This window comes from Porites lutea, chromosome 11 (assembly GCF_958299795.1).
Source record: "Porites lutea chromosome 11, jaPorLute2.1, whole genome shotgun sequence".
NCBI lineage: Eukaryota > Metazoa > Cnidaria > Anthozoa > Scleractinia > Poritidae > Porites > Porites lutea.
The window spans coordinates 28604950-28632283 of record NC_133211.1 but is presented as its reverse complement, the minus strand read 5'-3'; the positions used below and the strand labels follow the sequence as shown (position 1 = coordinate 28632283).

Genomic DNA, 27334 nt, shown 5'->3' with positions numbered 1-27334 from the left:
AGTAGTAAAGTTAGGTCAGTGATAAATAATTCAGTAATGAAAAAGTCCTTTTTTTTTTCGCGCTACTTTGTTGAGTGTTTAGTTACTGATAATCTTGTAATGTTTTATTCATGTTTTGCGATTTGGGGTTTGTTCTCCAAATATGTTAATATCCATATCAGCAGCAGGTGCCCACCTTATACTAAGGTATTGTAATTTGTTCGCATTTATCGCGCACTGGCTCAGCCAACTGACAGCTAGAAGAGCCTTCGCACTCGATATGCTGCTATGTTAGCAGCTTAAATTCGTCTCCTCTATTGGCAATTGAAATATTTTGCGTAGGCAGTGATGAAATGTCTCAAATATGGATTCAAAATCTTGCAAAAAAAAGGTACTAACAAGACTGCTTGTCTTGCGGTAAATGTCATGAAGGGGCATGAATTTTGCGAGTGTGTAATAACCTTATAACTTAAGCTGTATGTTATTCACAAGTAGTGGGGAAAAACTATCAAGAAGGTACCAATTTTACGTTAGAGCATGACTCTGTTGTACGGCTACAGCGTGCATACGCACTTGACTGAAAACTTACCGTTGGTATTATTGGCACGACTTTTCTTGAAATTGGCTGTAATTACCCCCAGTGTTTTTCTCTCTGTATTCTGTAGACTTAATTTCATTCCTCCTTGTCTTAACGATAAGTGTTGTGACTTTGCTTCTCTCTTTTTTAGTCCGACATTGAACAGGGAGAATTTGGCCTAGATTTGCCCTCCGCACAGAAACACCAACAAAACCATCATATTCTACACGACGCAGTGCTCGCGTTCCAAGACGAACTCAAGAAAATCAAGAAGTTAGAGGTACCAGGGGCAAGATATAACACACCCTTATTCATTTGCTTATTCACGTACAACTTTGATTTAAGTCACTTCTAGTTACAATCGCTAAAAGGTGACAAATAAAGATAGATAGCTGTCTCAGGGACAGTACAGTTCCTCTCTCCTTTTCAGTAACATAACAAACAGTTTATGAATAGTCCCTCAAGATACGAAAACAACAACAAAATACAGTCGTGAGTTTAAGAGGTTTCAATGTGCGAACTTACCCGCTTATCAGTGGTGTGCGCTTTCCTGCGCGTTAGACCTCAGCTGCGAGTGCCAAACCCTCTCCGACCACTTGCTGGATTTTTTTGCTCGGACTCCGGGCCCGAGTTTAACTCTCCAGGATCACTGAAGACAGTACACTGAAGTAACATAATTAATTGTCACTTTGTTTAAATTCAGGTCAATGAGGAGGCACTTAATAAAAAGGTCATCGAAATCCACGAAGAATATGCTTCTCTTGTGGTATGTTTACATTTTTACAATTATGTTTATTTCTGAGCTAGGAATCACCGGAAATGTTTGTGCATTTAGTGCCATCGCGTTGACAAAAAGAGATGATAGCTTCACTTATGTTCAAGTTTTCGGTTCAAGTGTATTGGCACGTGCTAGGCCATTTTACGATCGTTTCGCTAGTGTTACGTCAGTTCGCTAATGTTAAAAGTCTCTTCGCAAGCGAGTTTTGGTTTACCGACATCGGGTATGACAAAGCAAAAGAATCCTCCAAATGTTTTGCTTGGTACTTGGCCAAAAGTGATTAGTGAAGCTGGTAAACAAATCGCCAAAGTTTGCGTTCAATGTTTGTGAACTTTTGCTTTGAGTTCTACTGAAACAACAGAAAATGAACCTCGCTGTTTATTCTTAACAATGCGAATGCACAATTGTAGAACCAACGACGTACTGGACGTTATTCTTATTGTTATTCTGCTCCACAGTAGCCGGCATAACAGGCGCCTTATGAGCCAAGCGAGGCGAACGCGGCATTTTACGCGAAGCGCGAAACGAGTGCGAAATGCCGTGTTCGCCTTGCTTGGCTCATAAAGCGCTTTTTATGCAGGCTAGCTCCACGCGGGCCAGTTTTTCTTATTCAAAGAACTGGCCAACAAGACAAATTCCAGCGAACCGACAAATATAACTTAAGCGAAGACGTTAGCGAAACGACTTGTAATATGTTAGCGAGCTGACCTAAATAGACGTAAAGAAACAACTCGTTGGCGAAACAACCGGTCACCGTTAGGACATTTGTATTTTTAGCTTGTTGTTTACAAGGATTTTCGGATAAAAATAGAATTAGGGATCATTTTAAGCTTCAAAGATAATATTTTATTCTTAAAGTTTTGAAGTGAAAATTTGGTAGAGTTCGAAACCCCAGCAGAGAACTTACGTTAAGGGCTAGGGTTGAAGTATCAGCTTGGAGTGTAAAAATTGTGTGGACGGGGCGCGTTAAGACTAAAACAAACTTTTATTTCCTCTGCCGCCCTTCACATACATACTGCGATTGTCAGGTTTCTTGTTATATGGTTAATGGGGACCTAAGACCTATCGCCCTGACCCCAGTGCTCTCTAAGGTGCTAGAAGATTTCTTTGTCGAGTGGCTGATAGACGACGTTAAACACCATATTGACCCCCAACAGTTCGGCAGCCTTAAAGGTACTTTTACAACCTACTGACTTCTGGAAATGCTGCACAACTGGTGTCGTCTCTTTACTGCCCTGGCAAGTTCGTCCGCGTGTGCTTTCCAGACTTTAGCAAACCATTTAATCATATTGACCATACCATCTTGGTGACCAAGCTAATCCATCTACGTGTTAGAGGTTGGTTGATCAGTTAGATATGTTGGTCGCCACCAGGCTGTTAAGCTCTTGGACTCCATCTCAGAGTGGATGCCCGTACATGCTGGTGTCCCCCAGGGGACCAAATTGGGTCCAATGCTCTTTTTGATAATGATTAATGACCTGGCTATTCACTCCCTCCTCCGCTCGAGCCACTGGAAGTACGTCGATGACGTTACAATATCTGAGGTCACCAGTTTGGGGGAGGCGTCATCTCTGCAGAACGACATCAACTGCATTTCGCAATGGGCCCAGCAGAACAACATGAACCTCAACCCTAAAAAATGCAAGATCATGACCATTTGTCCCCTCAGAATCAAGCCTGTCTCTCCAATGCTGTCCATCAATAATTTACCTCTAGAGGCAGTGTCATCTTACAAAGTACTTGGTCTGACCCTGTGTGACACCCTAAAGTGGAACGATAACACCAACGAAATCGTTTCGAAGGCGTCTAAGCGGCTGCACATTCTCAGGGTCTTGAAGCGCGCTGGGGTCCCTCCAGTGGACCTTGTCACCATTTATAGCGCCCTGGTTCGCTCTGTCCTAGAATACTCTTCTGTTGTCTGGGCTACTTGCCTTCCTCGCTTCCTCATTGACCAGCTTGAAGCTATCCAGAAGAGGGCCCTGCGAATCGTATACCCTGACCTCCACTATCAACAGGCTCTTGCACAAGCCAACATTACCAGTTTAGAGGATAGATGCGCCCACCTGTGTCTTAAAGTGTGGCACAATATCAAAAATAACCCGATGGCCAGCTGCACCGCCTTCTCCCTCCCGTGCGATCCGAATGCCACTCTTACCATCTTAGGAACAGTAGCAGTTCTAGCCTCTTCCAAAACGCTTCGGTTCTAGTTTTTTCCCAGCAATGGCGAAAATTAACTAATCTTACGAGTCTAGTTATCTCTAGTATTGTCCTTTATCTGTATCTGAATTGTAAATAACTTATCAATAGCCTGTAATCCCAGTCCCTCTGAAACAAATGTAATTTTATTTTTAGTTGTAACTTATGTAAGCACATTGTAATTCATAGTTTTTATGCCACCATGTGTATTTTAATAAACCATCATTATTATTTATAATATATAGATTTAGCCAGGGGTAAAATCGAAGTTCTCGATAATATTTATAGTTTGCTCAAACAAAATATAAAATCGTGTAATGCTGAAGGTGATGTTACACGGGACGATTCGCAACGACGATTTTTAGCACAACACAGCGCTGCAATGTTGGAACAATGTTGTAACCATGCGAAACAATGTCGCAACAATGTTACAACGCTTTGTTGCGCTAAAAATTATCGTTGCGAATCGTCTCGTGTAACATCACCTTAAGCGGCGAAGGCAACGAGAACTGTGAAAAACAACAATAGGTCTAATTAGCAAAAAAGCAACTTTGCACGTGCAGCAACCCTTTTTTGTACATTTCTTTGACGTTGTTTTGCACGACTACAACGGGAAACTTCCTGAAACTTCCTAGTGAGGAAATGTCGTACATATTCTTGTTATATATATTTTTTTCACTGCCGCTCATTTTCACCATGGTGGTAGCTGGCATTTCTCATTTTCTCACCGCCGCTACAAAATTTTCATGTTGTTCTTCCAACAAAAAAATGTCTTCTTTGTTTTTTATCTCTCCTCGCTCTTCTAGCTCTCTGTCGCTCTTTTTCTTGTTGAGCTTCCATGTCCTGTCGCCTACTTTCTCTTTTTCTCTGTCTTCCTCTATATGTATTCCAAATTTGTGGACATAACAATTAATCTAAGCTTATAATTAATACGTTAGACAACACGGATACAGAAACAATTTCCGCCTTCGTCTTTATTGACTCTTTAGTTATCTCTACTTCACAAGACGCGGGTGGCTATGCGATTTTTCCCAAAATAACCTCGAGTTGCATTTGGGTTACCATACGTGTTACATTGGTATACCTCTGTTGCGGACGTACGGGCGGACGTACGGTCACGAGATTACCAAAATTTCTCGGATAAGTAGATTGCCACATTTTCTTAGGTATGGGGCTACGCTCGCGCGCGCGTTGAGCTCCGCTAAAAAAAACCCTGAACATTTTGCGTACTTATCCATTGCCCTAGCGCTGGCGCTTGTACTTAAAGGGGCCTTAATTGAGATGAAGGGTAATGGTTTCCTGTGCAATAAAATTGTATTTTTTTTTTCATAGAAATGTTCGGTGGAGCGTGTTAATCATTTGAAGGGTTTGGTAACCTTCATGAGTGAAGCTACTAAAGAACTAATTTGGATGAACCAACGGGAAGAGCCGGAGGTTTCACGTGACTGGTCTCGCACCGACCTTGACATCGAAGAATTGCAAGCTAATGGCGAGGTACGATATCATACTTGAAAGGAAAGGGTACTAGAGATTATAATGTGCAGATACAAAAGTTGGAGTGTAGGTAGTAGAATTTACAGGCCTGCTGAGCGTGAAGAGGAGAGAACGAGCGGGTCAGATTGTTCAGTGTTGCTGTTGTTGTCGGTCTTATGTGGACTTTATCATTTCTTTTAAGAACATTTACATCATTATTTTAGTGTTTCGAAATAACACAGTCACCTATTACTTTTGAAAAGATACTTGTACATCGTGGTAACTTCGATCAGAACTCACGGAAGCAATACAAAGGAAGGCCTGTAATAGTCGAAGTCGTCAGTATTTGTTGAACCTGTGCATTTAGCGTTGTCCCGTACTTCCGTTCTAACGCACGGAATAATAAGCAAACTACTGATGTTAAGCTTGCATTTTTTTACTCTCTTTTTTGTTAGAATGTTGAGTTTGATGTCCGAGAAAGAGAACCTCACTACACCATGTTACTAACAAAGGGAGAAAACATCTTACAGACGGGACACCCTGCACCAGGCCCCATAGAGGTCAGACATGTTATGTTTGAGTCATTTAATTGTCACGTGTGAAAAGGGAGTGAATAAAGTTGCTGGACGTTTCCTTTTACTTTATCTAGGCGTATTTGAACGCTATGCGGAGCCAATGGTGGTGGTTAAACCAGCTTTTGATCGCCTTTCAGCAACACATCAGGAATGCTGAAATGTACCAACAGGTAAAATGTCCTCTTTTCGGCAGTTCCATTTGTAAGTTCGTTGTTTAGTACAGCAGGGTAGATAATGAACAGAAGGCGTGCTAACGTGCAATGTTCAAAGCTTGACGAATTCACTTTGCCGTGAAAGCGAGTATTTAGTCAGAACGTTAACTACACTAAACGCTTTTGAGACTGCTGTTGGAAAAATTACGATTTAATATAGCAAATTGGGGGATGGATGTATTTGCAGCCTACGCATATGCTTGTAGCATACCCTGTTTTAACTAAACGTACCGCTGAACACCTAAAAACTACCCCTGTGAGACGTCTACTGTTCTTTAGCTTCGTTTACTTTCTTCATCGTGGTGAGTAAGGCCGCCGCCTGGTTAGCTCAGTTGGGAAAGCGCCGGTCAAGTCCTGCCTTTGTAATGACATCAGCAAACGGTTAGACTTTTTATTCTTCTCGGATAAGGAAGAAAAACCGTAGGTCCCGTCTCGCAACACTTTCTCTTATCTGGTTCTTGTGGGATGTAAAAGAACCCACACTACTGTTCGAAAAGAGTAGAGGGCGTAGTGTTGTGGCCAACCTCTCCTGGGCTGGATGGGTTATCTGTAAGGAGAGATCTTAATATAGGGATAACCTCATGATCCTCCTTCAGGTGTGGTAATGGATACCTGTGAACAGTGTATATAGGTAAGACGAGGCGGAGCTGACGACCTGGTTAAGGGACACGCCTCAGTTAATACAATACGTATCGATATCTGGTTTTGTAACCGAGTTCAGAAACAGGCAAGGCTTGTAGGGCGGGGGCGTTGGTGCCTACATTAAAGGTAACATAATAGTGAACTTACGCAACAGGACGGGAGAGGAAAAACGACGGTAAACCTTGTGTGACAAACGTGACAATAGTTTTCTTTAAAGAAACCTTCCGCCAAACTTCACATTCCTTTAAACAGATCTTTTTGTAGAAGAGCTAAAAACAACAATGTTAAGTGAATTCCCGACAAAACACACAAGTAATAGCCCCATCACGTTTGTCACACTCAAGCGTTTTGCCGTCCTCTTCTTTCTACCGACCTGTTGCGTAAACTCACTATTATACAGGCGACGACGTGACATGGAGAAAAGACGAAAAGGTACCAGACCGTCTTTGATGTTTTCGGTTTAACGCAAGTGGTGACTTAACCAACAAGAGGTACGAAAACCTCGAGAACCCTTATAGATCATTATTATGATAAACTACCCGCAGACAGTTACGGCCACAGGTATTATACCTTGTTGCATAATTAGCGATCACGATGCCATTTACGCGTGCGTCAGTGTCCAGTCTACCTAGATTTTAATAACGGTTTAATCATGAAGATATTTGTGTCAAGGCCACACTTCCGTTGCCTGTCGTTTACGATCCAGATGAACAATTAATTGGAGACCCTCAATTCCGTGATCCTAGAGTGTATAGAAACGGGTGCGTGTCACATGTCCCCAAAACGAAGCGCTACGAATTGAGAGAGACACGGCTAGGTATGTGGCTTATAACAACACTACAGATGCCACGGGGAACTACTTTCGATCAGTAAGGAACAAATTAAAAGGTGCTGCCCGGAAAGTTTTTATAGAAAAAGCAATGTGTTCTAACAAATTACGTGAAGTATGGAAGGTCCCGAGGATACTAAAACCTAGTCCCACCCTCTGCGCTTTCATCCTGACGAGCTGAACGAGCATTTCTCATCTATCTCACAGAAAACTCTCGATTCAGCTGTAACATATCCTGCGTTGAACTGGCTAACTTGATTGATAGTCTCCCTGAACGTTCCCTGGGTGCCAGAGACTTTTCATGCGCGGTTTCCGGTTTCGGTCAAGTCTTAAAAAGTGACCCGCGCGAAAAGCCTCTGGACCAGAGCGCCATCCCCTTGATAGCGCCGAGCCAATTACAACCCCGCTTATACCAAAACATCCAGAATTTTGCTGATTGGTTCCTTGGAGATATCGACAGTTTCAAATGCTCTGATTGGATTACAATCACAATAGGCGCGTGATCGGAACGCGGGTGATTTGAAGGTGACAAGGATCTAATCCAAACAATCCAAGCACAAATCACGTACGTTTTCACTTTTTGGATATGAAGAATTAAGCAGATCGAGGAGGTGTTATCGGCCGAGGTGGATAACACCCTCTTTAGCCTCATTCATTAATTGCTTTATTATTCATTCAAAATAATTCCTAGTTTAAAAACATGGCTAAAACATGCTTACTTGCATCGATGTTAAGTTCATCTTCGACAGTGTACGTTTAGGTTTGTCCAGCTCCGCAAATATTCTCCAAATAGCAGATGTCGCCCTCCGAGTTGTCTTCTTGCTGTTTTTGCTTTGTTTTTAGCTATTATTTCGCTTAGTTCCAGGTGTAGTTCTTATTCTTGAAACGAGTGAAATGTTCGCCATTTTTTTTCAGAACCAAAACGACTCAACCTCGTCCCCAGGTCTTCTCGGTAACGGTGCCTTAACCTGTAGCCGGCTGCATTTTTGACGTCATTTTCTCGTTAAACACAAAATTCTTCCAGATTTGGTCATCAGTAACTGGTTATGGTGAATTAAGCGTGTGCTTTCAGCCAAGAGAGGATAAAGGGGACAGAGAAAGCATCCCCCATACACACCCTATCCCATAGGTAATTCGTCTCGAGTTATTTTTAGAATCGGGGTAAAGTTACCTCGCGCGCTGCGTGGATGTTTTGTGGAGGTTTCGCATGACTAAACGCCGTGCAAAACATGTGTGGCGAAAGGCAATGAAAGCGTAAAGAGATCAAGAGCATTTCTGAATATTGAAGCGAAATGAGTCGGCGCTCACCTGGGAAAAGGGAATCGCTGGACTCTTTGGCAACCCGTGAAATCAGTTTAACTCGAAGTTGTCGTAACCTCAGTGCTTTAATAAAATGAGAAATTTCGCCGGTCTATTGAAACCGGTCGTTTGTATAATAACGCAAGGAGGACGCCAAGTGTTATTTCTGTTGAATTATAAAAGACTAATGAAAGAATGAATATCAAACCAAAAATTGCTCTCTTCAAACTGTAAATTGTAAATGATCCTGAGAGAATATTCAGTGTGTTCAGGATTTCCCTGCTGTACTGTTAGCTCTATACAAGAGAGGAAGGTCGATTCTTTTTTAATTTCCGTTTCGCTGACACAGCTTTAGCAGAAATCTCTCTTTAGTCGTTTTCGTCGACAAAACAAATAGCAATATCGCTCTCCGCGTCTTCCGCCATTTTTTTCTGCGTCAATTCGTGAAGGACGCGTGGCTCTGAGCGTGGGTCATCCACGCGGAACACATTCGCGCTATGTGTTTGGCTGTTGTCTAATCCCCCTTGGGATCTATGGTCTTAAAAATAACTCGAGACGAATTACCTCTGTCCCCTTTATCCTCTCTTGCTTTTAGCCAATCAGAATTGGGGAAATATTTTGAATGAATAATAATTTAATTTATTTATTAGCAGATGAAGGGCCATGTAACATTATGGAAGTGCTGTTTGGAAGTGCTGTTAATAAACCGATTATGATTATGATTATGATAATTATGATAACAATTATTATTATCATTATTATTTTAAGCAGTGTCTTGTAGCATTTTTTGGAATGAAAAATTGAGGCTCCATACTTAGTAACGTTTTATTTTTGGATTTCAGGATTTTCTAGTCATGGTCACATAACTTCCATTACCTTCCAATATACGCGCATGCTGAAAATAAATGTACCCAGCTTAAAATAGTTAAATTGAAATGAAGTTACTAACGTGCAATCAGGCAGTCGTTTTTTCTTTTGCTGTGGGAGGCTAGGTTTTTTTATTCCCTGGTCACAAAATTTCGCACTTTCCCCACAAAAATGAACGCCTCGTCGCGCAGTTTATGAAGTTATAAAATTATTTATTGCGTAGTGTTTGTTTTATCTCGACAATTTAGGTGTTTTGTTAGCCAGGCCGTACATGTCTGAGGCTAAATAGCGTAATCAGCCTTAATCATTTCATTCACAGTATTTTCAAGACGCGCATATCACAGAGAAGAAGATGATTAAGTTGGTTGAAAGATTGAACACTGAATATGATGTGCAAAATATCTCTTCTCGGGAAGCCGCTGAACGGGCCTTGGACAGGCTCACGGTGAGTGTGCTGGTCTACCAAGTGTTTACTCTCAAGCTTCTCTTCAGTCTTGGATGTGAAAGTGAAACTCGTCAGCTCGACTCAGTGGCAAGTCTATCTCAAGTCATGCTAGCTACTCTGCCGTCTATTTTTTTTTAATACAATGGATCATTTGGATCATACGACAGTTAGCACGTTAACGTCATTTTATTTCAACTAACAGAATCCTTCAGTTTCTTGTTTTCTTGTGCAAATTTGGGCTATTGTTATTTCAACCTCAACGGGATTGACAAATTTACACCTTTTGCCTTTCATTAACAGAAAATAAAATTCATTTTCAGTTTACATGAATTCAATAACATCGTAGGGGTTGTCATTTGATGCGTGAACTAAATAGTAGAAAATTGAGGAAGTAACGACAAAGTAATGAATGTTATTTTTGCAGCTCTCTCTCTCCTTTTTCTGGTGCAATTCTTGCGCAGAGGTCCGCATTGATGTTCTGTTAAGTAAATGCTGCCAACAAAGGCTTTCTATCCAGGGGCACCAAACGACGGTTTTGTCATCCTAGGCGAACTTCAGTGAGCCTTTTCAAAAATTACAAAGGCTCCAGTATTATTTTCCCGAATATTTTTAACGTATTACGAAAGTGAGAGTTTTTCTGATTCCTCTCTCTATTACATTTTTGAATCGGAAAATTTTAGGTTTCCTTTTTTCTACGGAAATAGCCTAACCTGGGAGTGAAATGTGAAAAATCAAACTTAAGAAAATCGTAGGGAAGATATTAGGTGAGCTTCGAAAATTGTACGTTAATAGAACGATCATCTAGAAATTTGTAGCCGTCCTCAAGAAATAGAAAATTCTATGCGATATTTCCTTCTCTGAACAGATATTTTACTGAAAACATTCGTTGGTTGCCCCTGTCTATCCCCGTCCCCCCTTCACCACCCTCTCTGCCTTCTCAAGAGTCATGAGATTCATCGAATCAAATGAAAAAACAAAACAACTCGTGTCCTTTCCTTATACTCACATGACAATTGCTTTTGAAAAATGGACAGCCTTCTGGCTTCTGTCCATGATATGCTTGATTGGTATTTTGAATAAGTAGGCCTGTGAACTGTGAATTATTCCTTTCTAAGTGGTGACATATTTGCATAATAAACAAACTCTTATGGCGCCATCTACAAAGTGATTTTTATGTGTAAACATTCTCTATATTTTTGGCCGATTTTTCCTTTGATTAAAGACACCAATCAAAGGCTGATTTGACAACAAATTTATCAGGGGTAGCGCGCTCGCGGGAATTCAGTTGAATCTAGATGGGTCAAAATTTTCCCACGTCAATTAATTACCTTGAAGCTTTACAGAAGCAGTGGAATTTTTACTTTATGCAACTTGTGTGATTAGAGTAAGATCCAAGTTTAACCTATCCCAAAATTTGAAGCATGGGGTTATAAATATTGCAGAGTGATGATTAAATTCAGAAAAATCTGTTTCTTTGTCTCGTGTAACGTGTCATATGTCGCGTTGCCCAGTACTTCACGCGGGCTGATGTTGTTTGTGATCGGAACGATTCTAGGAAAGGCAAGGAAAAGTTTGCTGGTTTGTAACTGTGAGGTTTGAACTGTGTTACTTTGGGGCGTGTGGAAAAGTCTGTTGTAACTGACTAAAATTTCAGAGATTTGGACACAACACAATACTGGTTTCAGGTGATTCAATCTACACGTGCGCGATAGTGAGCTGTTTAGAAATGTGCTCTTTGCTCAAACCTTTTTGCAAATGACAGGATGTTTGCTGAATGCGATCCATCTTTAACAGATGTTGAAGACATTTCCTTTTTATCGCATTCATCGTCGTGAGAAAAGTGGTGCTTGACGCTTGAAGATGTGTGTTGTCTTGCACTGGAATCCTCTGCCATTACTGTTCTTTATTTTGTTTACGTCGGCCGTTGTCGCTATCACGGCGTTTATTTTACTTTTGTTCTTCATTTTTAATTCGAGGAGCGAAAGTCAAATACATAGACGTCGACCTAGGCACGTTTCCATAAGAACTGCGCGCTCACTGCAATTTTTTACCTCCAAACTGCTCTACCCGTTGACTTGGACATCTGAAATGATTACTTCAAGTTCTATTTACTTTTATCTGGCTATAAGACGCACTCTTCACAATGCTGCAAAGGTTGTCAGATGGCCGACAACACACCACACGATCTCCGATCATGAGCAATTAATTCAAGATAGCCGCTGGGAAAAATTCTGGAGAGAAAGAGTGATTCCTGCTTCGGAGGAGGCCATTCACTCTGGAATACAGCTGAAGAATTTCCCGATTGTTAGACAAACACATATGGGCACAATTGTTGCCTATTCTGTAGAGTATATTCACGATATGTTCACTCGAAAAGTCCAAGATCGCAGTGTATCCACTCCAAAGGAGCGTTACGTTTTACTCCTTCGGGGACCGAAGACAGAAAGCGAAGTTCAGTTAGAACCTGTGTTTAAAGATGTTGTCACCGACATGCTCCAATTTAAACAGGTAATTTGACGTGTTTTTACATGTGATCGATAGTCCCCGTGAATTTTAGTGAGCTTTGAATTTGGTTTGTGCTATCGTTTGGCACCAAAGAAATTTTACAGAACGAATGATCGAGCGGTTGGATGGTAGAATTTGCATTCGTATGTTCGTTTCCTGCATATCGTTCACTTGGTTGGGTCAAATTTCACTGTCTCCTGTAGGTTTAAATAATTGTGTTTGAACTCCAAATTTTTCGTGACCTTAAACTTTTGAAGTGCACACATACATAACATGTCCACCGCATTTACAAGTTCAGGTTGCCGATCGCAAGTTTTGTTGTAAAAATGTTTTGAAATAGTCATTCAAAACAGTCTCATAGATTATTCGCGTGATTAATTTTGTGATGGTGTCAATTTCATTAACTGGGGTCCAGCGCGTGCACTAGAAACAGCAAGACTCGACAAGGGTCTGGTAAATATTTAAATTGATTTCTTATACACGCGATTTGTTTTGTTTAACGACTTACATTTGTAAAAGTTCACCAAAAAATTATACCTTTTACTGATGTAAAAAGTCTTAGTTTTTGAGTCTTTTTGTCAATTTCATTTAGAGTTAGACCACGCTTGTTTTTTTCTCCCGTCAATTCTTTCATCGGACTTTGAGATGATGATGTGTTTGGTACTGTATTTAATTTCCGTTTTGTAGATAATCATGTATGCATAATATTGTGGATGCTGTAACAGTAAATGCATATTTAGCACAATGCCAATCTTCTCTCTACTTAGTTATTAAAACTATAAACAGAAGATTTCTTAATGGAATGAAATCATTACCTCTGTGACATATTAAGCTAGCTACAATCAAAGACAAAAGTAGTTGGGAAGGCTGTACAACTTAACAGTAGTCCATTTTAATCCTGAAAAAAGAGAGTTTTCTCTTTTGCTAAATACCCCCCGTCCCCCCTGTTCAATGTTGGGATATAACAGAACAATTACACGCACAAACATTAACGTTTTGATCAACATTGGGCCAGGGGCGGGGGGAGGAAGGAAAAGAAGAGCTAAAAAAGGCAACCTTCCCAACACTTTTGACGATGATTGTAGGAGAATAGGAAATCAACTTTAAACGCTTATAAAACTTGTCGCATTTAACATTTGATTGAGATATCTTGCCCTGGAACTGTGCTGATAATGCACTTTCCAAAGTATATAAAAAATACAATAAAGGTTATATTTCAGTAAAATCATAAATAGGAGAATTTTGCATCAGACGTGCGTGACATTTCGCAGCGTGACCACAAAGTCCACTGGGTGAAAACGCTTTCTTTTAAGAACGTCAGAAGAAAACATTTAAGGCCTTTAATTTTCCTCATGAACCAACAGGCGTTTTCTTCGCGTGGACTACATAGAAAGAATGGCCACAGGTGGTCTGTTTCACTAGATTTAACGAAAGTCATGAGGGTATTTTTAAGCAAAAAATGCTATACAATAATTGCTGTCGTTGTCATGTATACATGTATCTTTTTCATCAGCGGCATTATTCCTGGTTAACTTTTGCCGTTTCCTATCAGCGAAATATTTTGAAAGATGTTACAAATAGAAATGGCATAAAGGCTGCCACAATAAAGTTTTTTTGGCATTCTGGCGGTGTCAAAGTATCCTAGAAAAACGTGATGTTTGTAGTTGCGAGGAAGGAGTGAGATAAGTGCCGAATTAAAACCTTGTAGACTGTATTTTTGTAAGGCCTGAAAGTTATACGGAACCTCTATAAAAGAGTTCATTCAGCCATGTTCAGTGTTCATATAGAAATTGCTGTGCTAGCGTCGCCTGTCAATCATTCAGTTAATTTGACAACAGTAAACAACATGAGTTTCCACATTACTCCATCACATTACTCCACAAGAAAATGCGAAATATATGCACAATGAACCAACTTTCAAACAAGAAAAGGGTAAAAACATGTAAATCATGTAAGAATATGGACAGCTTTTGTCGCATTTATCTACGGAGATAAATTTAACAACTGTTTCCCAACATTACTCCATTTAAACAGTGCCCCATAAAGGTCAATTAGCAAAGTTAGTTTAATTTTAACGCTATCCATGGAGTACTGTTGTATTTTACTTAGAATTAAGCTAAAATATCTATTAAAATTCCTTTGGTTAAGTCCTTGCAAAGCCCCGAACAAGTCAATTAGGCTATTTTGTCGTTAGCGCTACTATAAAGGAATTATTTTCGGCTACGAAAATGGAGTAATGTGGTGTGTGATGACTTTGCATGTGTTACCCTTTTTAATTAGATCAACGAAGACAATAGACGCCTTATTCTAAATCAAGAGCATACTTTGTTGTCGTTTTCTGAAACCAGTTTCGAAAAGCAGTGCCACAAGGGCTTAACTAGAGTTTTTCAGCCGGAGAAAGTAGCCTCTAGAATTCGGCAAATCTCCACTCAGCCTCATAGTTTGCTCGCCTGGCAAATTGGCATGTGCTGAATGTTGTAAAGAATGGGGGAGTGCTAAGGAAGATGTCAGCTACACTGTCACAATCCGAATGATTTTTGCGGGAAGTGGTGAACGCACTATATCTTGCTTTAAGATTTGAACCATATCAGCCTATGCTACAGTCAATAGTTTTCACCGAAAATAGTCTTTCATTTGTATTTTGGGCCTCTTCCTGTGCTCCGGAAAGAGCAATAGTTGTACTTACCGGGTTGCAAAACATGCCGAATATAAACAGGCGTGTGCGCCAAAAACTGTCTTAACCAGGTACGGCAAATATTTTTTTTCAACAGAGTACTGTTTACAAGTGTTTTTTGAAGACGTTTCTACTGACAAAAAGTCGTCGAGTTTTGGTCTTTCACGGCCACACCCAGAATTTTCAGACAATCAAAGACAAAAGTAGTTGGGAAGGCTGTACAACTTAACAGTAGTCCATTTTAATCCTGAAAAAAGAGAGTTTTCTCTTTTGCTAAATACCCCCCGTCCCCCCGTTCAATGTTGGGATATAACAGTACAATTACACGCACAAACATTAACGTTTTGATCAACATTGGGCCAGGGACGGGGGGAGGAAGGAAAAGAAGAGCTAAAAAAGGCAACCTTCCCAACACTTTTGACGATGATTGTAGCTTAATAGAATTTATCCACAAATTCCTCTCACACTCTCCCTCTTTCAAAAGGGCCTCTATTTCCTGAAGAGGAAAAATACCTGCAAATTAATTTTGGATTTTATCCAATTTAGCTGAGACTATAGTGTTCTGTAAGTAAGAGGGAATGAAACAAAAAAAAAAAAAACAATAAACAAAAAAAAACAAAACAAAACAAAAAACCAAAAGCCCCGGAATTTTGTGGAAAAAGATTGAAAGGCAAAAAGTGTAAATCTGTTGGATTGATTTCTTCATAGTTGAAATTGTGAGTCCATAATTTGCTTCAGGAGATCATTCTGCCACATAGTTTTTGTAGCTTTAGAGTGAGCTGGTAGACCTTTTACAAAGTTATACTGTAAACTAGACTTGATACGCAAGAGAATGTGTTCTCTCCTGTTGGCACAAAGATGTGGAACGAGATGCCAAATAGCTTAACCCATTCGCTCCTGGAGATTTTGCTGAAAAATGCGTTTTGAAACTAGTCGAGTGGTTTTCTGGTCACTGTCGTGCTATAAAGAGCTAAAACTTACCACAAACCGGTTTACAGGTCGTAGACTTTGCGGCCTTCTGATCCAGATGCAAAATATCAGCTTGCGAAGTTCGGGCATGCGCAGAAAGCAAAATTTCGAGATAGTTTTTGGGTTTAAAAGTGAAACAGCAGTCTTGACTTTTACTTTTCGCTTTCTCTCCTCCCTTCTTTTTTCGCTTTTCTTGCCTCATTTTTTTTTCTCTTGCTGGGCATTTAGTAGGCTTTATTTTGGTGGGAAGAGTTTTTAGGAAAGCTTTTAGGATCTTAGGATTAGGTGAAAGGAAAGGTAGGTGGGTAATGGAACAAGATTTTCATGGAGATTTTCAGGTCAATGTGACGTGGTTTTTTGCTTCTTTCTTTGGTGTCCTTGACTGAATTGCGCTCATTCTGGTATGGTTTGAAAGATCTCTTCCCTCTGCTCAAGTTAGCGAAGAAAGTTGTCCTTGACCGTTAAAACTGATGACGTCACAAAGGGTAGAAAGGACCTGGATCCGCACGGGCGGTTACGGGAGGTTCAGGGGCGAATGGGTTAAAAAAACATATCAAAGAAGACCTTCAGAAAAAGGAGCAAAAACCAAAGACAACTATATAGATAATGACTAAATCATGGCCAAACTTAAAAAAAAATGTTAACTTATATCTCTTCTCTCTCTATATATATCTAGGTACCTTTTATGTCATAATTATTTCATTTTTTTGTCCTTTTATTATTTTTCCTTTTTTGATTTAATGTGGAATCATTATTACTTATATGTTTCTGTCTGTTTTGCAAAACTTTTACTCTGTTAATCTCTTTTTTTCAAACTCTTTTTTTGAAATCTGTAAAATTATATTTAGAATTTGTGAGACTGGCCTGCCTCGATTAGTTTAGCTACCTGCAGGTTTATTGATTTGATTTTAAACAGTTGTTATATAAAATAAATGAACTTGAATTTCTTGAAACTTGAACTTGAAACTTGCATCATAGCTTATATCTGTTGTTAAATATTCAAATCTGGAGTTCCTACCTATTTAAAATGTGCATCTCTCAATAATGGCCACTTACCTTTTCCCATTAGTTTGCTGTTGGTAGTTCAGTAGTGGATATGCAGCAGCTAAGAGCATCATTTGTTGGGGGGGGGGGGATATCTTAGCCCTTCCTGTATTTCGTTTCTCAAAATCCAAGTTCTGTTTTCAGTTTATACTGCCGTACTTAAACATAAGTGGAGCATGGTCATCATCTTTTCAATTTTTTAGGAAGAACCTTGCTTTCTTTTTCAGGAAATGAAGCAAGAACTGGTGGACTTCAAAGACATTATAAGCTCTTTACAACTACTAAGTAAGAAGGTGGTTCCCTTGCCTCAAAGGAAATCAAAATTAAAGAGTAAACTTGCTGTTACGCCAGTGTGTAGTTACAAGAATATCCAGGTAAGTAAGAGGAATGCACCTTTGTTTTACACAAATTCCGCCTGCAATTCATAGCAGTATAATACTTTCTTACCCTTGTTTTTTCCCTTGTCATTACTCTGGCTCTGTGATTGAACATTCCACCTGGGCATATTGAAAGAGAACAGATTATTTATAATAATAATTCCATTACTTACCCTGGGCAGTATTTATAGCACTAATGCTAGTGGGGCCGGGGAAATGCCTGAAACAAATAATTCAAATCATGAACGTAACAGGCTTAAAGGGGTGATGAACGGTCCATTAAAATTTCTAACTGCTCGCAAAATTTAAACGAGTGCTCGCTTGCTAGTGCTCCCCAAATTTTTGCAGTTTCTCGCATGCTCTCTTTCTCAGCAGTATTGCTTGAAATTTTGTAAATCCTTCTTTGGGTTAAAGTAAATGTAATCCTGTAAATATGGCTATCAAGTTCAGTGGAAATGCACGTGATAAATGACAACGATAAATAATAAATTAGCTAATCTAGCTAGATATGGTTAAAAAGAGAAGATATTGTTACCATGAGTTCTTCTGAGCTTCTCTACTGCTCTACTCACTGGGCTTTAATTAGGCCGTGTTTTCAATAAAAACGGTTTGGGAGCTTTAGGATTCTTCCAGGGTAGGTTGTTGTGACACGAGGATCTTGTTCCTCTTCAAGTTCTTCTTCGTCCACACAAGTCATGTCCCTTTCTTCAACCCCCCTTGTACGCTCATTCTTCGTAGAGCTCTTGGCAGCCACTAGAGGTGCAAGGGTTGGCAGCTTACAGGAACGTGCTCAGCTTCAATTAAACATTGAAAAATATGTAAAAAAAAAGGAGAAAGAAAAAAAACTGTTTGTTAGTGTTTGCCTTTACTGTTGTTCTGATGATTTTGTAATTCAGGCACAAGAATTAAATTCAAATGATGTTTTCAAGTGTACCTGGATGTGTACGTGAAAAGTACAAACACCAAAACTAATATAAATTCAGCGTAACGAACAACGATATGAAGTTGATTAATTAAAATACAAGGTTCAGAGGCAAATGAGATTTTATTTTGGGTGTCTGCTTACAGGAACTTAAAAACAAAACTATAATCTAATCTGTAAACCCTGGAAGTGGCCATTTCTACTTACCTGAATGTCCACTTACGAGGATGTAAAAATACAGAGTTTGTGTGGGAGTTTAAACAGGGTTTCCTGAAGGCGGCCGTAAGTAGAGGTGTTTGCTTGTGAGAGTGTCTGTCAAGGGAGCTTCCACTGTAGTGGTTTTTTATGTCTAACTTAAAAATACTACTCTGATTATTCATTATTGCCATTCAAGATGCTTTTGACACATTATGACTTCAAATATAAAACTAGTATGTTGACTTGTTGGTTGGAGCACATAATTTGGGAAGCCTGTTTTTGGACTCAGAGTTTTTCAAACGCTATTGGCATTAACAATGTAACATCTTTTATTAAGAAGTGTTCATGTTAATATTAGTCTTGCTGAATTATTTTCAGAATATCGTCAACAAAGGTGAAGAGTGTCTTCTTTTGGACAATTCTGAACATCATTCTTGGAAAGTATGCATTGCTATATATACTAATTTATCTGTATTGTTTCATAAGCCATGCATTAAAAGTTTGACTCAGTTTGTCACCACATGAAGGTTTTATTTTTAGATTGCTTGATGCTGTTCTGAGAGGACTGTTCATCAGCCTTTATTCAAACATTTCTAGTTCTGCAATAGGGGTGCCATAATGTTCATTCTTTTTCCATTTTCATTTTCTTTTTTTTCTTTTTTTTTGCTCTAATATTAGTTCATTCAGATAGTACTTATCACTGACCATACACATTAAAGTAGCAATTCAGATTTCTGCAAAAAAAAGCTTTTTCTCTAACACTCTTTGATGCTTTGTGTAAGTTTCATGTGATAGAAAAATGCGCTTGATCAAATTGTGTTCTATATATGTCATTCATTCTTGGTGGAGGTCCAGATGAATCATGGCTACATACATGCCATGCATGCATAATAACAATCTGGATTGTAAGATTGTGGGCTTCTCTGGTTGCCTGCAGTTAACTGAATACTTTCTTCTTCATTTGTGATTAGATCACAAATGCCAGTGGTAGACAGTGTGAAGTGCCATCTGTGTGCTTTGTAATTCCTGCCCCAGACGTCGAAGCTACAGAGTTATCCACAAGGTAAGATCCTAAAAGTAGAGATGTTTGGCCTGTACCAGGGTCTATTCTAGTGTGGTATTGCAGGGTCTTAGCTATTCAAAACATGTTACAGTACAAAGATACCGTAAAATTCTGAAAATAAGCCCCGGGGCTTATATTTTTCAAAGGCCCTTTTTGAGGGGCTTATTTTTGGAGGGGCTTATATACGGAAGGAAATTTGGGTGTCAAAATCGATTGGGCTAGCCTTACAGTTGGAAGTAAATTTACCATTTTTTCTTTGTTTTACTTTGTATTTGAGTGCAATTTCCCAAGTACAAGCCCCCGGGGGGCTTATATTTGGAGGGGCGATTTAACGGAGGGCTTTTTGCGTTACCGGTTTGGGGGGCTTATATTTGGAGGGGCTTATACATGGAGGGGCTTATTTTCGGAATTTTACGGTAACATAATAATACTGGTATATAAGAGTGGTAAGTGGAGGTGGAATTCATATCAAAATAAAAAATTCAATATTAAATCACTGTTAATACCACTGGTTTTGTGAACCTATTTGAGAAACCTGGATTGAGGTGTTAAAAGAAGGATTGTTAAAGTAAAAGGTCTGTAACTTTTTTACCATGTCAGGTAATGCGCACATGTCTAAATGTAAAACGTGACACAAAGAGTCAAAGTTCGATAACATAACTACTCGGCGTATTTTTCAGTTCCTGTTCAAGAATGGACTTCAGATTCTTCAGGTCTCGTTATCTATTTTGAGCTACTTATGTCTTAAACTCAAAGGAAAAGGATAAAGAGAAAACTGTGCATGCCTGCTTAAACTTACACTAGAAAAAAAAAAGTCAACCATATTAAGATTCTTGGGGTTGCCCTTCATTACTTTCATGTAAAAGACATAGCATTTGTCTGTATGTTTGTTATTTGCATGTGGAAGGGGATTATTTATTTTGATTCTAGTCCTTCCTAAAATTGGAAATGGGCCAAGTGTGTATTTGTGTAGTCTAGACCAGAGTTGACACTGAACTTTACAGGATTTTTAGCTTATTGTTTTAAGGGGCAGTATCTGACAGGGCAGGCTGATGTTTTCAACAGGATGAGAGAATTACAATCAAGCTTAATCTAGTCTAACCTATCTTTGCCAATGGGACCTCAAGTAATTGATATTGATTATAATTTAGGTGGAGTTACCCTTTTTAATTTATGTTGTGGATAATTGCCACAGAACATTTTAAATCTAACTTTGTAAATATGATTCCTTTCAAGTATTTTTATCAGGGTAAGTTTTTTTGTAAAAATGGATGTGTTTTGTGGAATCAAATAAAGATATTGTTTTTGACAGGAATATCACTATAATTCTTCTGGTCAAATTTATTTTGTCAAGGTTGTTTATGAAGGGAGAAATGGAATGCATTATTTTTGTATTACTTGGTGTAGTAGATGTTTGCATAACTTTTATGTCAATTTTTTCGCCAAGGCTTGAAATTCAGTACAAGCATTTGCTAACATTGTGGAGAACAAGGCACTGGAACTTAAAGCAAGCCCTCAGCAAAGAGCAAGTCTTCACTCAGGTGAAAGTGATCAAGTCCACATCTCCTGATAAAGTGAGCAAAATAAAGTGTAACTTGCACATGTCCAAGGGTCACAAGGGTAGAATTTGCCTTGGGAAACAGACAGGCTTTGTGTATCTTCACAATACATTCCTCTTGTGAACTTCATAGCATTCACATAGTGAACTCCTCGCCTGGGTCACTGACTAAAAAATATCTTTCTCATGAGCTGCTGGTGTCTCTCTTTTTGTTTAGTTTTATATTGTAATGTGTTGATTCTTCTGAACTTTCACCACCTCTTAATGAGTACTGATAATAATGCTGATGCTGATGAAATAAAGTAATGAATACCTTACATTTTAAGTTACTTAGAGCTCGACATTGATCAACAAGAATGTTTCACTTGTTTATGCACATGAATTTCCAGTTGCTTCATTTGGTAACCAGGATTTTTCTCCTTCAATTCCCACATCAGTGGATCATATTTTGGTGTCTTTTCCATCTCTCTCACTTAACATCGTCTCTAAACATGGGAAGTTTATTGAGATAGCTAACTCTTTATCTGCTATCTGTCAATGATCTTGATATTGATTCTGTTTTCCTTTGCCTCAATGTCCTGTGCATAAACAGGTACATCCCACTATGCTTGCACATATTCATTCTTGTTGTCTCTTCTCAGAATATTGGACGAGTCAACTCAACATGCTTTTAATCCGACTTACACAATAAATACATATTTCGTCCTTGTGTTCTACTACATTCCATAATAATCAGTATGGTGTTACATCCCATATGCAACAAATAGCATTACTTGTAGTACACTACATATTTGTTAAGGCAGGTTGAGGATCAATGCAGCCATTTGCTGATTTGGACCTGCTATCTAAAGGTTAACCCCGGTAACTCTAATTCTGAAGGGAAATGAAAAACATTTCGAGTTCGTGGGAGCTCGAGTTATTGGGGTCAATTGCAAAATGTAATTTTCCTTATTAAAAATTGATAGTTACTGATTGTTCAGCACTTCAGTGTATAGTGCAGAATTGGTATCAAGTTTAGGAATTTTTTGTGATGTTTTATGAAATTTGCTGCCATTTGGGCAAACCTTTTATCTTAGTCTTCTCTCGGAAACCTCTTGGAAACAAAGGAGCTGTGAAGTAGATTAAGCAAAATTAATATGACATAAATTAAAGAACACTCGACTTAAAGCACAAGTGAACAAGTGTGAACTAGAACTATTTCCTCCAATGCACAAACTGAAACAGCTGTTAAAAGGTAAAACATGGCAGTATGATGCGTTGCAGTTTGGTGCAACAACACTGGTGACCACAAGAAAGGGATAAGCATGCATAAAATCCTGTTTTTCTGCTCTGAATTTACGTCTCTTGATCTCACTATGAGCCTGTCAATTTTGTGATCAATGGAGCTTGTGTGTCAAAGAAATTTAAACTTAAAACATTTCTAAAAATATCTTATTTGTGGCTAAAAACGCAAATTTGTTTTCGAAAAAGTAGTAATGTGTTCTTCAGTTTACATAATGAAAAATGTTTAGGTTATCTGCACTTTAGGAAATTTCCCTCAAATTTGGTATATAGCATGAGCTCCATTCACTTTCCTCTTATTCCTGTGGTTGATCAAAATCTGTCAGTTCTTGCGTCGTTGCTACAGTGTGTATTGGCACTGATTCTGGCTATCCATCTTTTGAAGGCCAAAATGAAATTCAATTAAAAGTGGTTTCAGCCTAGTTTGATTGAAATTTTCCTTTCTTTCGGAACTCTAATTATTCATGATCATGAACAATTAGGGCAAGGAGACCAAGGAAATTAAGAGTCTAACTGGCTTGAAACCATTCTACCCTGAGTTTCATTTTGACTTACAACACATCAATGTAAAATTAACTGCAATATCAAGTTAAGTCTTCAAATCTGCCCTCAATTTTTATCTGCATTGGATAGGATTTAATGGAGTTGAAATAACTGTTGAATTGCACACCTTTTTGGGCATCTTGCTGATGAACAGTGACTTCTTTTAGATATTCACGAGGGAGCAGAAGTTGTTTGTGGTCTGTCCTCATAGAATTTAGTAAGCTTTCCTTGCTATTTGTCATCCAATAACCTGTTTTGTCTGTCGTACCCTACTTACCGCGGTCATGAGCTCGCTCTCTTCTGTTTCTTTAATATCTTGTGTGATAAGCCCTGGACTGGGAGGCTGGTGCATACTCTTCTGTGTCATGATGATTAAGTGGCATCCCTTCTGCACTTTTTTTTTCTCTCTCTCTGAACCTTTTCATCATGCTCATGATCATGTCAGATTTCTCAAATAGTTCTTCATCGTTGTGCTCTTCTGCTCCACTTTAACTAATTCCGTTTTTTCTTTCACTAATTTTCCTTGGTAGTTAAAGTTGTTCTAGTGAGCCCTTTGGTTCCTTTTTGGTTACCCTTTGCTTTTTTCTCTATCTCACCTTTTTTAAGTTGGCAAGTGACCATGTCTGGTAGGTCTACTGGTTCTGAAAGTGGGCTGCACCAAATTATCCATTCCCAACTGCATTATTTCCCACCTTTCCACGGCTGTGGGACACAATGCAGTTCAAACACGCCCCATAACCATTTGTGGTGTAAGCCATGTGAGTAGATTCCGTTCTGTCTGACTATCTTGACAAAACATATGGTCAATGTGAAGGCTGTCATATGTTCCACTGCATTTCTGTCATGCACCTTGTTGCTCTAGCTGCATCAATCTGTGGTGCCCAAGGTGATAGTCTATTTGGTTTAATGGGAGCAAAAGTAAAGCACTTACAGGAGGTATTAAACCAAGTTACTGGTAAAAGTACCTTTTTTAGGATCAGTGCTGTTTTACTACCCCTCAACAACTTAGTTCAGAAACCTTGGGTTTGTTGGCAATTGCTTTAAGACTCTGGGACACTCTCAATTCACATACGTACGTTTTCCACTAAACGTTAGCAATTCTGTTTGGGCCCGGGAGTTGTTGATGATGGTGACTTTACAAAGGACAATGACCATTGTAAAAGCAGTAACACTTTGTATGACAAAAGATTATAGTATGGAGTCTTCATAAGAGATTTACTTCAACATGTACATTTTTTACTGTTGGATAACTAGTCTTAAATGTTTTGTGTCAGGGAAAGCTACCCTTACTGGCTGGCTCAAAAGATGCTGAACAGATTCTAAGAGATATTCAAATGCCAGATGATCAGGAGATAGTTGGAATAACTGAACGACTGGTTGAACAAGAACCTGTGACATCTGCTGCTACTGGCTCATTAAATGAGAATCCACCAGAAACTCTGATGGACGAAGCACAAACGCTTGATAAGGTAGAGCATTGCTTGCAATTCTGCATCACTCAGCACATGGCCACTTTGCTTTTGAGTCACCCTCAAATAACGTTTTTGATTTTTTCAAGTACTTGGTGCAAAACTGTGTAATAAACTCTTGAAGGATGACAGATTATGTAAAACCCTTGTATGCATGTAAAGAGGGATATCACCGTCTCATCTTTATAATAGTTGACATCCCATCTTTTGTCGTTTTATTTTTGACTTTCGTTGTATGGTGCTTGAAACTCAAATAGCAACTTCCTCTCTTTACGTTTGTATCAAGCTCTAAGTATTCATGCATAGAGCACTCCCAGGGCAAGTGAATGAATGTGAAATATTTCCATATTTTCTGTATTAGTTTATTTTAGCTTTTTTATATTGTTTTAACGAGTCTAGGTGGCCCCTTATTGAAGGAATTTTTCTCTGCTACACCATTGCACTTGAATAAAGACGTATCTGTCAAGAAGCAATTATGGAACATAGGTTTAGAATCAGTGTGCAACCCACATAGTTACTTGAATTTTATCGAGGTCATTTTTTTTGCCTGTGTGATCTACCCTCATCATAGGTTATTTTACGTTGTCTTGTAGCAAAGTTCTCAAAGCACTCTAAATGACCTATTGGCATGGCTTAAAAAGGCAGAAGGTATCCTGAGTACCATGTCCGAAGGGACACTAAACCAAGGAAGTCTCTACAGTTCTCTTGAGGAAGTGAAGGTAAAAACTCATCTTTTGTAGGGGAGACGTCTTATAGTAAAAATAAGTTTACATAATTTCAGTTATTAGGAGTTCGTCTTTGTATGGAAAAGCTGAAATTTGTGTCGCACCCCTCTTTCTCCCTCCGTTTCTGGATCAGTCCTCCCCCTCCTCTTAATAAAGACCTTTACCTTGAGTATACGAGTGTGATCTGTTCAATATTTTCTTTCCCTTGAGCATCTGGACCGGCATGTAAGTAGTTACTAGTAAGGGTAGGACTGGGAGCAACGTCGTGATGGCGATATTACTTCCATCATCATGTTATAAGGGCTCTCGCTAGTAACTTCACAGGCGAAGGAAGGGTGGGGTCTTAAACAGTGAGCCATTGTGAAGTAACCACATCTCATATCGTTTTTTAACAATAACAGCATTTACAAGAACAGCAGACACAACGAATTCCTCAACATGATTCATTGATGAACTCCATCGTAACTAAAATAGATCCTCAACTGCAACGCAAGTTAGAAGTATTGTCGGGAAAGTGGACAAAAGTGAAAGAGGAAACAAGCAACTGGCACAGAGTGTGAGTATAAGTCATTCAGTCATTTACCGGCTTTCAACTAAAATTCAAGGATCAGTTTTCTGTCCGTCTGTCTGCCTTTTTCTGTCTTAAGAAATTTATGTGATCTTTCTTAGAAATGAATTTTAAATTCCACTTCCTTTTATCTGGAGTGGAACCTGAGCAAAATGTGATTGTACTGATAGCTAGTAAATGGTAAGGCGCAGGTTATTCCTTACTTACACTTGTGTCTTTCGACTGTCTAGAATTACCTTCTTTTTGTGATTAAAAGAAACCAAGTGCATGGGATATTTGAAAGCGAAAATAGGCGATTTTCGTAACATTGTTTTTTGTGAAAGGTTTGAACCCATGAGTCATTTCAAAAGTAGGTTGAGTTTGATCGTCCGGGTGAACGTAGTCCTGAATAGGACTGTTGTTGTTGACAGTGACTGACGTTTCGACAACCTGTGCGGTAGTCATCTTCAGAGTAAAAGTGAGTTGTACCACGTCAGTTGATGGTATCATACTCTGGTTATTGATCTGATTGGTCAAATACGTCGCGATGTTATTGGTCGTCTGTCAGTTAAGCCGTGGTGTTATTGGCTATGAAGGCTCGTAATCAGTAATTGGTGCGTTTCGATCCTTCTATTGTCACAGTTAAATAGTCGTCTATTGTTAGTCAAAATTGTCAGTTCTCCAGTCCTTCTCTCGTAGTTAGTTTTGCTTGATCTCGTCAATAAGTCGTTTGTACGGTGCTGGTAACTGTTGGCTACGATTCAGTGGCGTTTGTACCAAGTTAGTAAACCAGCTTTCTAAAGTAAGACGTTGATAATAGTCTGTAGAATACGTTATACATGTCGCAGAGTCCCAGTCAATTTGATGTTTCGTCTTAAAGTGATTGTTGACGTCACCATTCCTCGTCGCTCGTTTCTGTTCGGTCATTCGCGTGCTTAGGTTTCTGCCGGTTTCACCAATGTAAGAAGCCTTGCAGTCGCAGCATTTGATCTTGTATACTGCTCCCTGTCTGTCCTCCGGTTTGTCTTTGTCCTTGACATTAGTAAGCAGTCGCCGTAAAGTGGTTATCGGTTTGCGTGCAACACGTATATTGTAAGGTTGTAATATACGTGCAATAGTTTCAGAGGTGCCTCTGATGTACGGTATAGTCGCTGTCGTAACAGGGCCAGAGTTGGTCTAAGTGTTGGAATCAGTGTTACTTTGAGTGTTCGTCTAACAAAGTCCGTGTTGTTATTGTTCTTACTAAAAACGTTGCTGGGATAATCAGTCTCGTCTTGTAGGCTGTCAGGTGAGTCGCAAACTAGTTGCGCTCGTCTCGTCAGAGTCTGGATAGTAGTAGCCTTGTGAGAGGTCGGGTTGTACGAAGACTGGTCCAGTAATTGGTCGGTATGTGTCGGTCTTCTGTAAATAGTCGTTTTTAGTTTGTGGTTGTCAAGAGTGACCAAGCAGTCTAGAAAAGGTATCTTACCATTTTCTTCGATCTCCTAGGTGGACTGTATGTCTGCGTTCTGTCTGTTAAGGTGTTCGTGAAAATCGTCGATTCCGTTTTTGTGTACGGCGGTGAATGTGTTGTCAACGTAACGTAAC

At 39.2% G+C, this 27334-nt stretch overlaps 4 protein-coding genes across 5 annotated transcripts in view; all 4 read left to right on the top strand.

Annotated features, from left to right (window-relative positions):
• The window catches only part of LOC140952878 (plectin-like), a 35041-nt gene extending 24872 nt beyond the window's left edge, over positions 1–10169 (top strand). Inside the window, exons 21-26 of the mRNA XM_073402329.1 lie at positions 708–836; positions 1260–1322; positions 4863–5024; positions 5459–5563; positions 5653–5748; positions 9747–10169. Of these exons, the coding sequence (XP_073258430.1) occupies positions 708–836; positions 1260–1322; positions 4863–5024; positions 5459–5563; positions 5653–5748; positions 9747–10010 (819 nt within the window). The 3' untranslated portion in view covers positions 10011–10169. The remainder of the gene's footprint in view (positions 1–707; positions 837–1259; positions 1323–4862; positions 5025–5458; positions 5564–5652; positions 5749–9746) is intronic.
• Positions 10170–11432: 1263 nt separating this feature from the next.
• Positions 11433–19691, top strand: LOC140952880 (periplakin-like). The gene is made up of 4 exons (XM_073402330.1): positions 11433–12380; positions 17292–17438; positions 18940–19002; positions 19533–19691. Exons 1-4 carry the CDS (start codon positions 11733–11735, stop codon positions 19626–19628), a joined length of 954 nt encoding a protein of 317 aa, XP_073258431.1. The 5' UTR covers positions 11433–11732; the 3' UTR covers positions 19629–19691.
• A 1285-nt stretch (positions 19692–20976) lies between these two features.
• LOC140953402 (uncharacterized) lies at positions 20977–25215 on the top strand. Its single transcript, XM_073402885.1, has 3 exons — positions 20977–21198; positions 24281–24475; positions 25069–25215. The coding sequence occupies exons 1-3, from the start codon at positions 20986–20988 to the stop codon at positions 25213–25215; spliced, it is 555 nt and encodes a 184-aa protein (XP_073258986.1). The 5' UTR covers positions 20977–20985.
• A 390-nt stretch (positions 25216–25605) lies between these two features.
• Positions 25606–27334, top strand: part of LOC140952877 (uncharacterized) — a 136230-nt gene continuing 134501 nt past the window's right edge. For both annotated transcript variants that reach the window (XM_073402327.1, XM_073402326.1), the window contains exon 1: positions 25606–25756. In XM_073402327.1, coding sequence (XP_073258428.1) covers positions 25650–25756 — 107 coding nt within the window. In that variant the 5' untranslated portion in view covers positions 25606–25649. The remainder of the gene's footprint in view (positions 25757–27334) is intronic.

Coding starts and splice junctions, on each gene's coding strand:
- LOC140953402 (XM_073402885.1), top strand. CDS start 20,986: ATGAAGGGAGAAATGGAATGCATTATTTTTGTATTACTTGGTGTAGTA. Junction 21,199..24,280: donor AGTCCACATCTCCTGATAAA/GTGAGCAAAATA, acceptor GTTTTGTGTCAG/GGAAAGCTACCCTTACTGGC. Junction 24,476..25,068: donor AAGCACAAACGCTTGATAAG/GTAGAGCATTGC, acceptor GTTGTCTTGTAG/CAAAGTTCTCAAAGCACTCT.
- LOC140952880 (XM_073402330.1), top strand. CDS start 11,733: ATGTGTGTTGTCTTGCACTGGAATCCTCTGCCATTACTGTTCTTTATT. Junction 12,381..17,291: donor ACATGCTCCAATTTAAACAG/GTAATTTGACGT, acceptor TTTCTTTTTCAG/GAAATGAAGCAAGAACTGGT. Junction 19,003..19,532: donor CTGAACATCATTCTTGGAAA/GTATGCATTGCT, acceptor ATTTGTGATTAG/ATCACAAATGCCAGTGGTAG.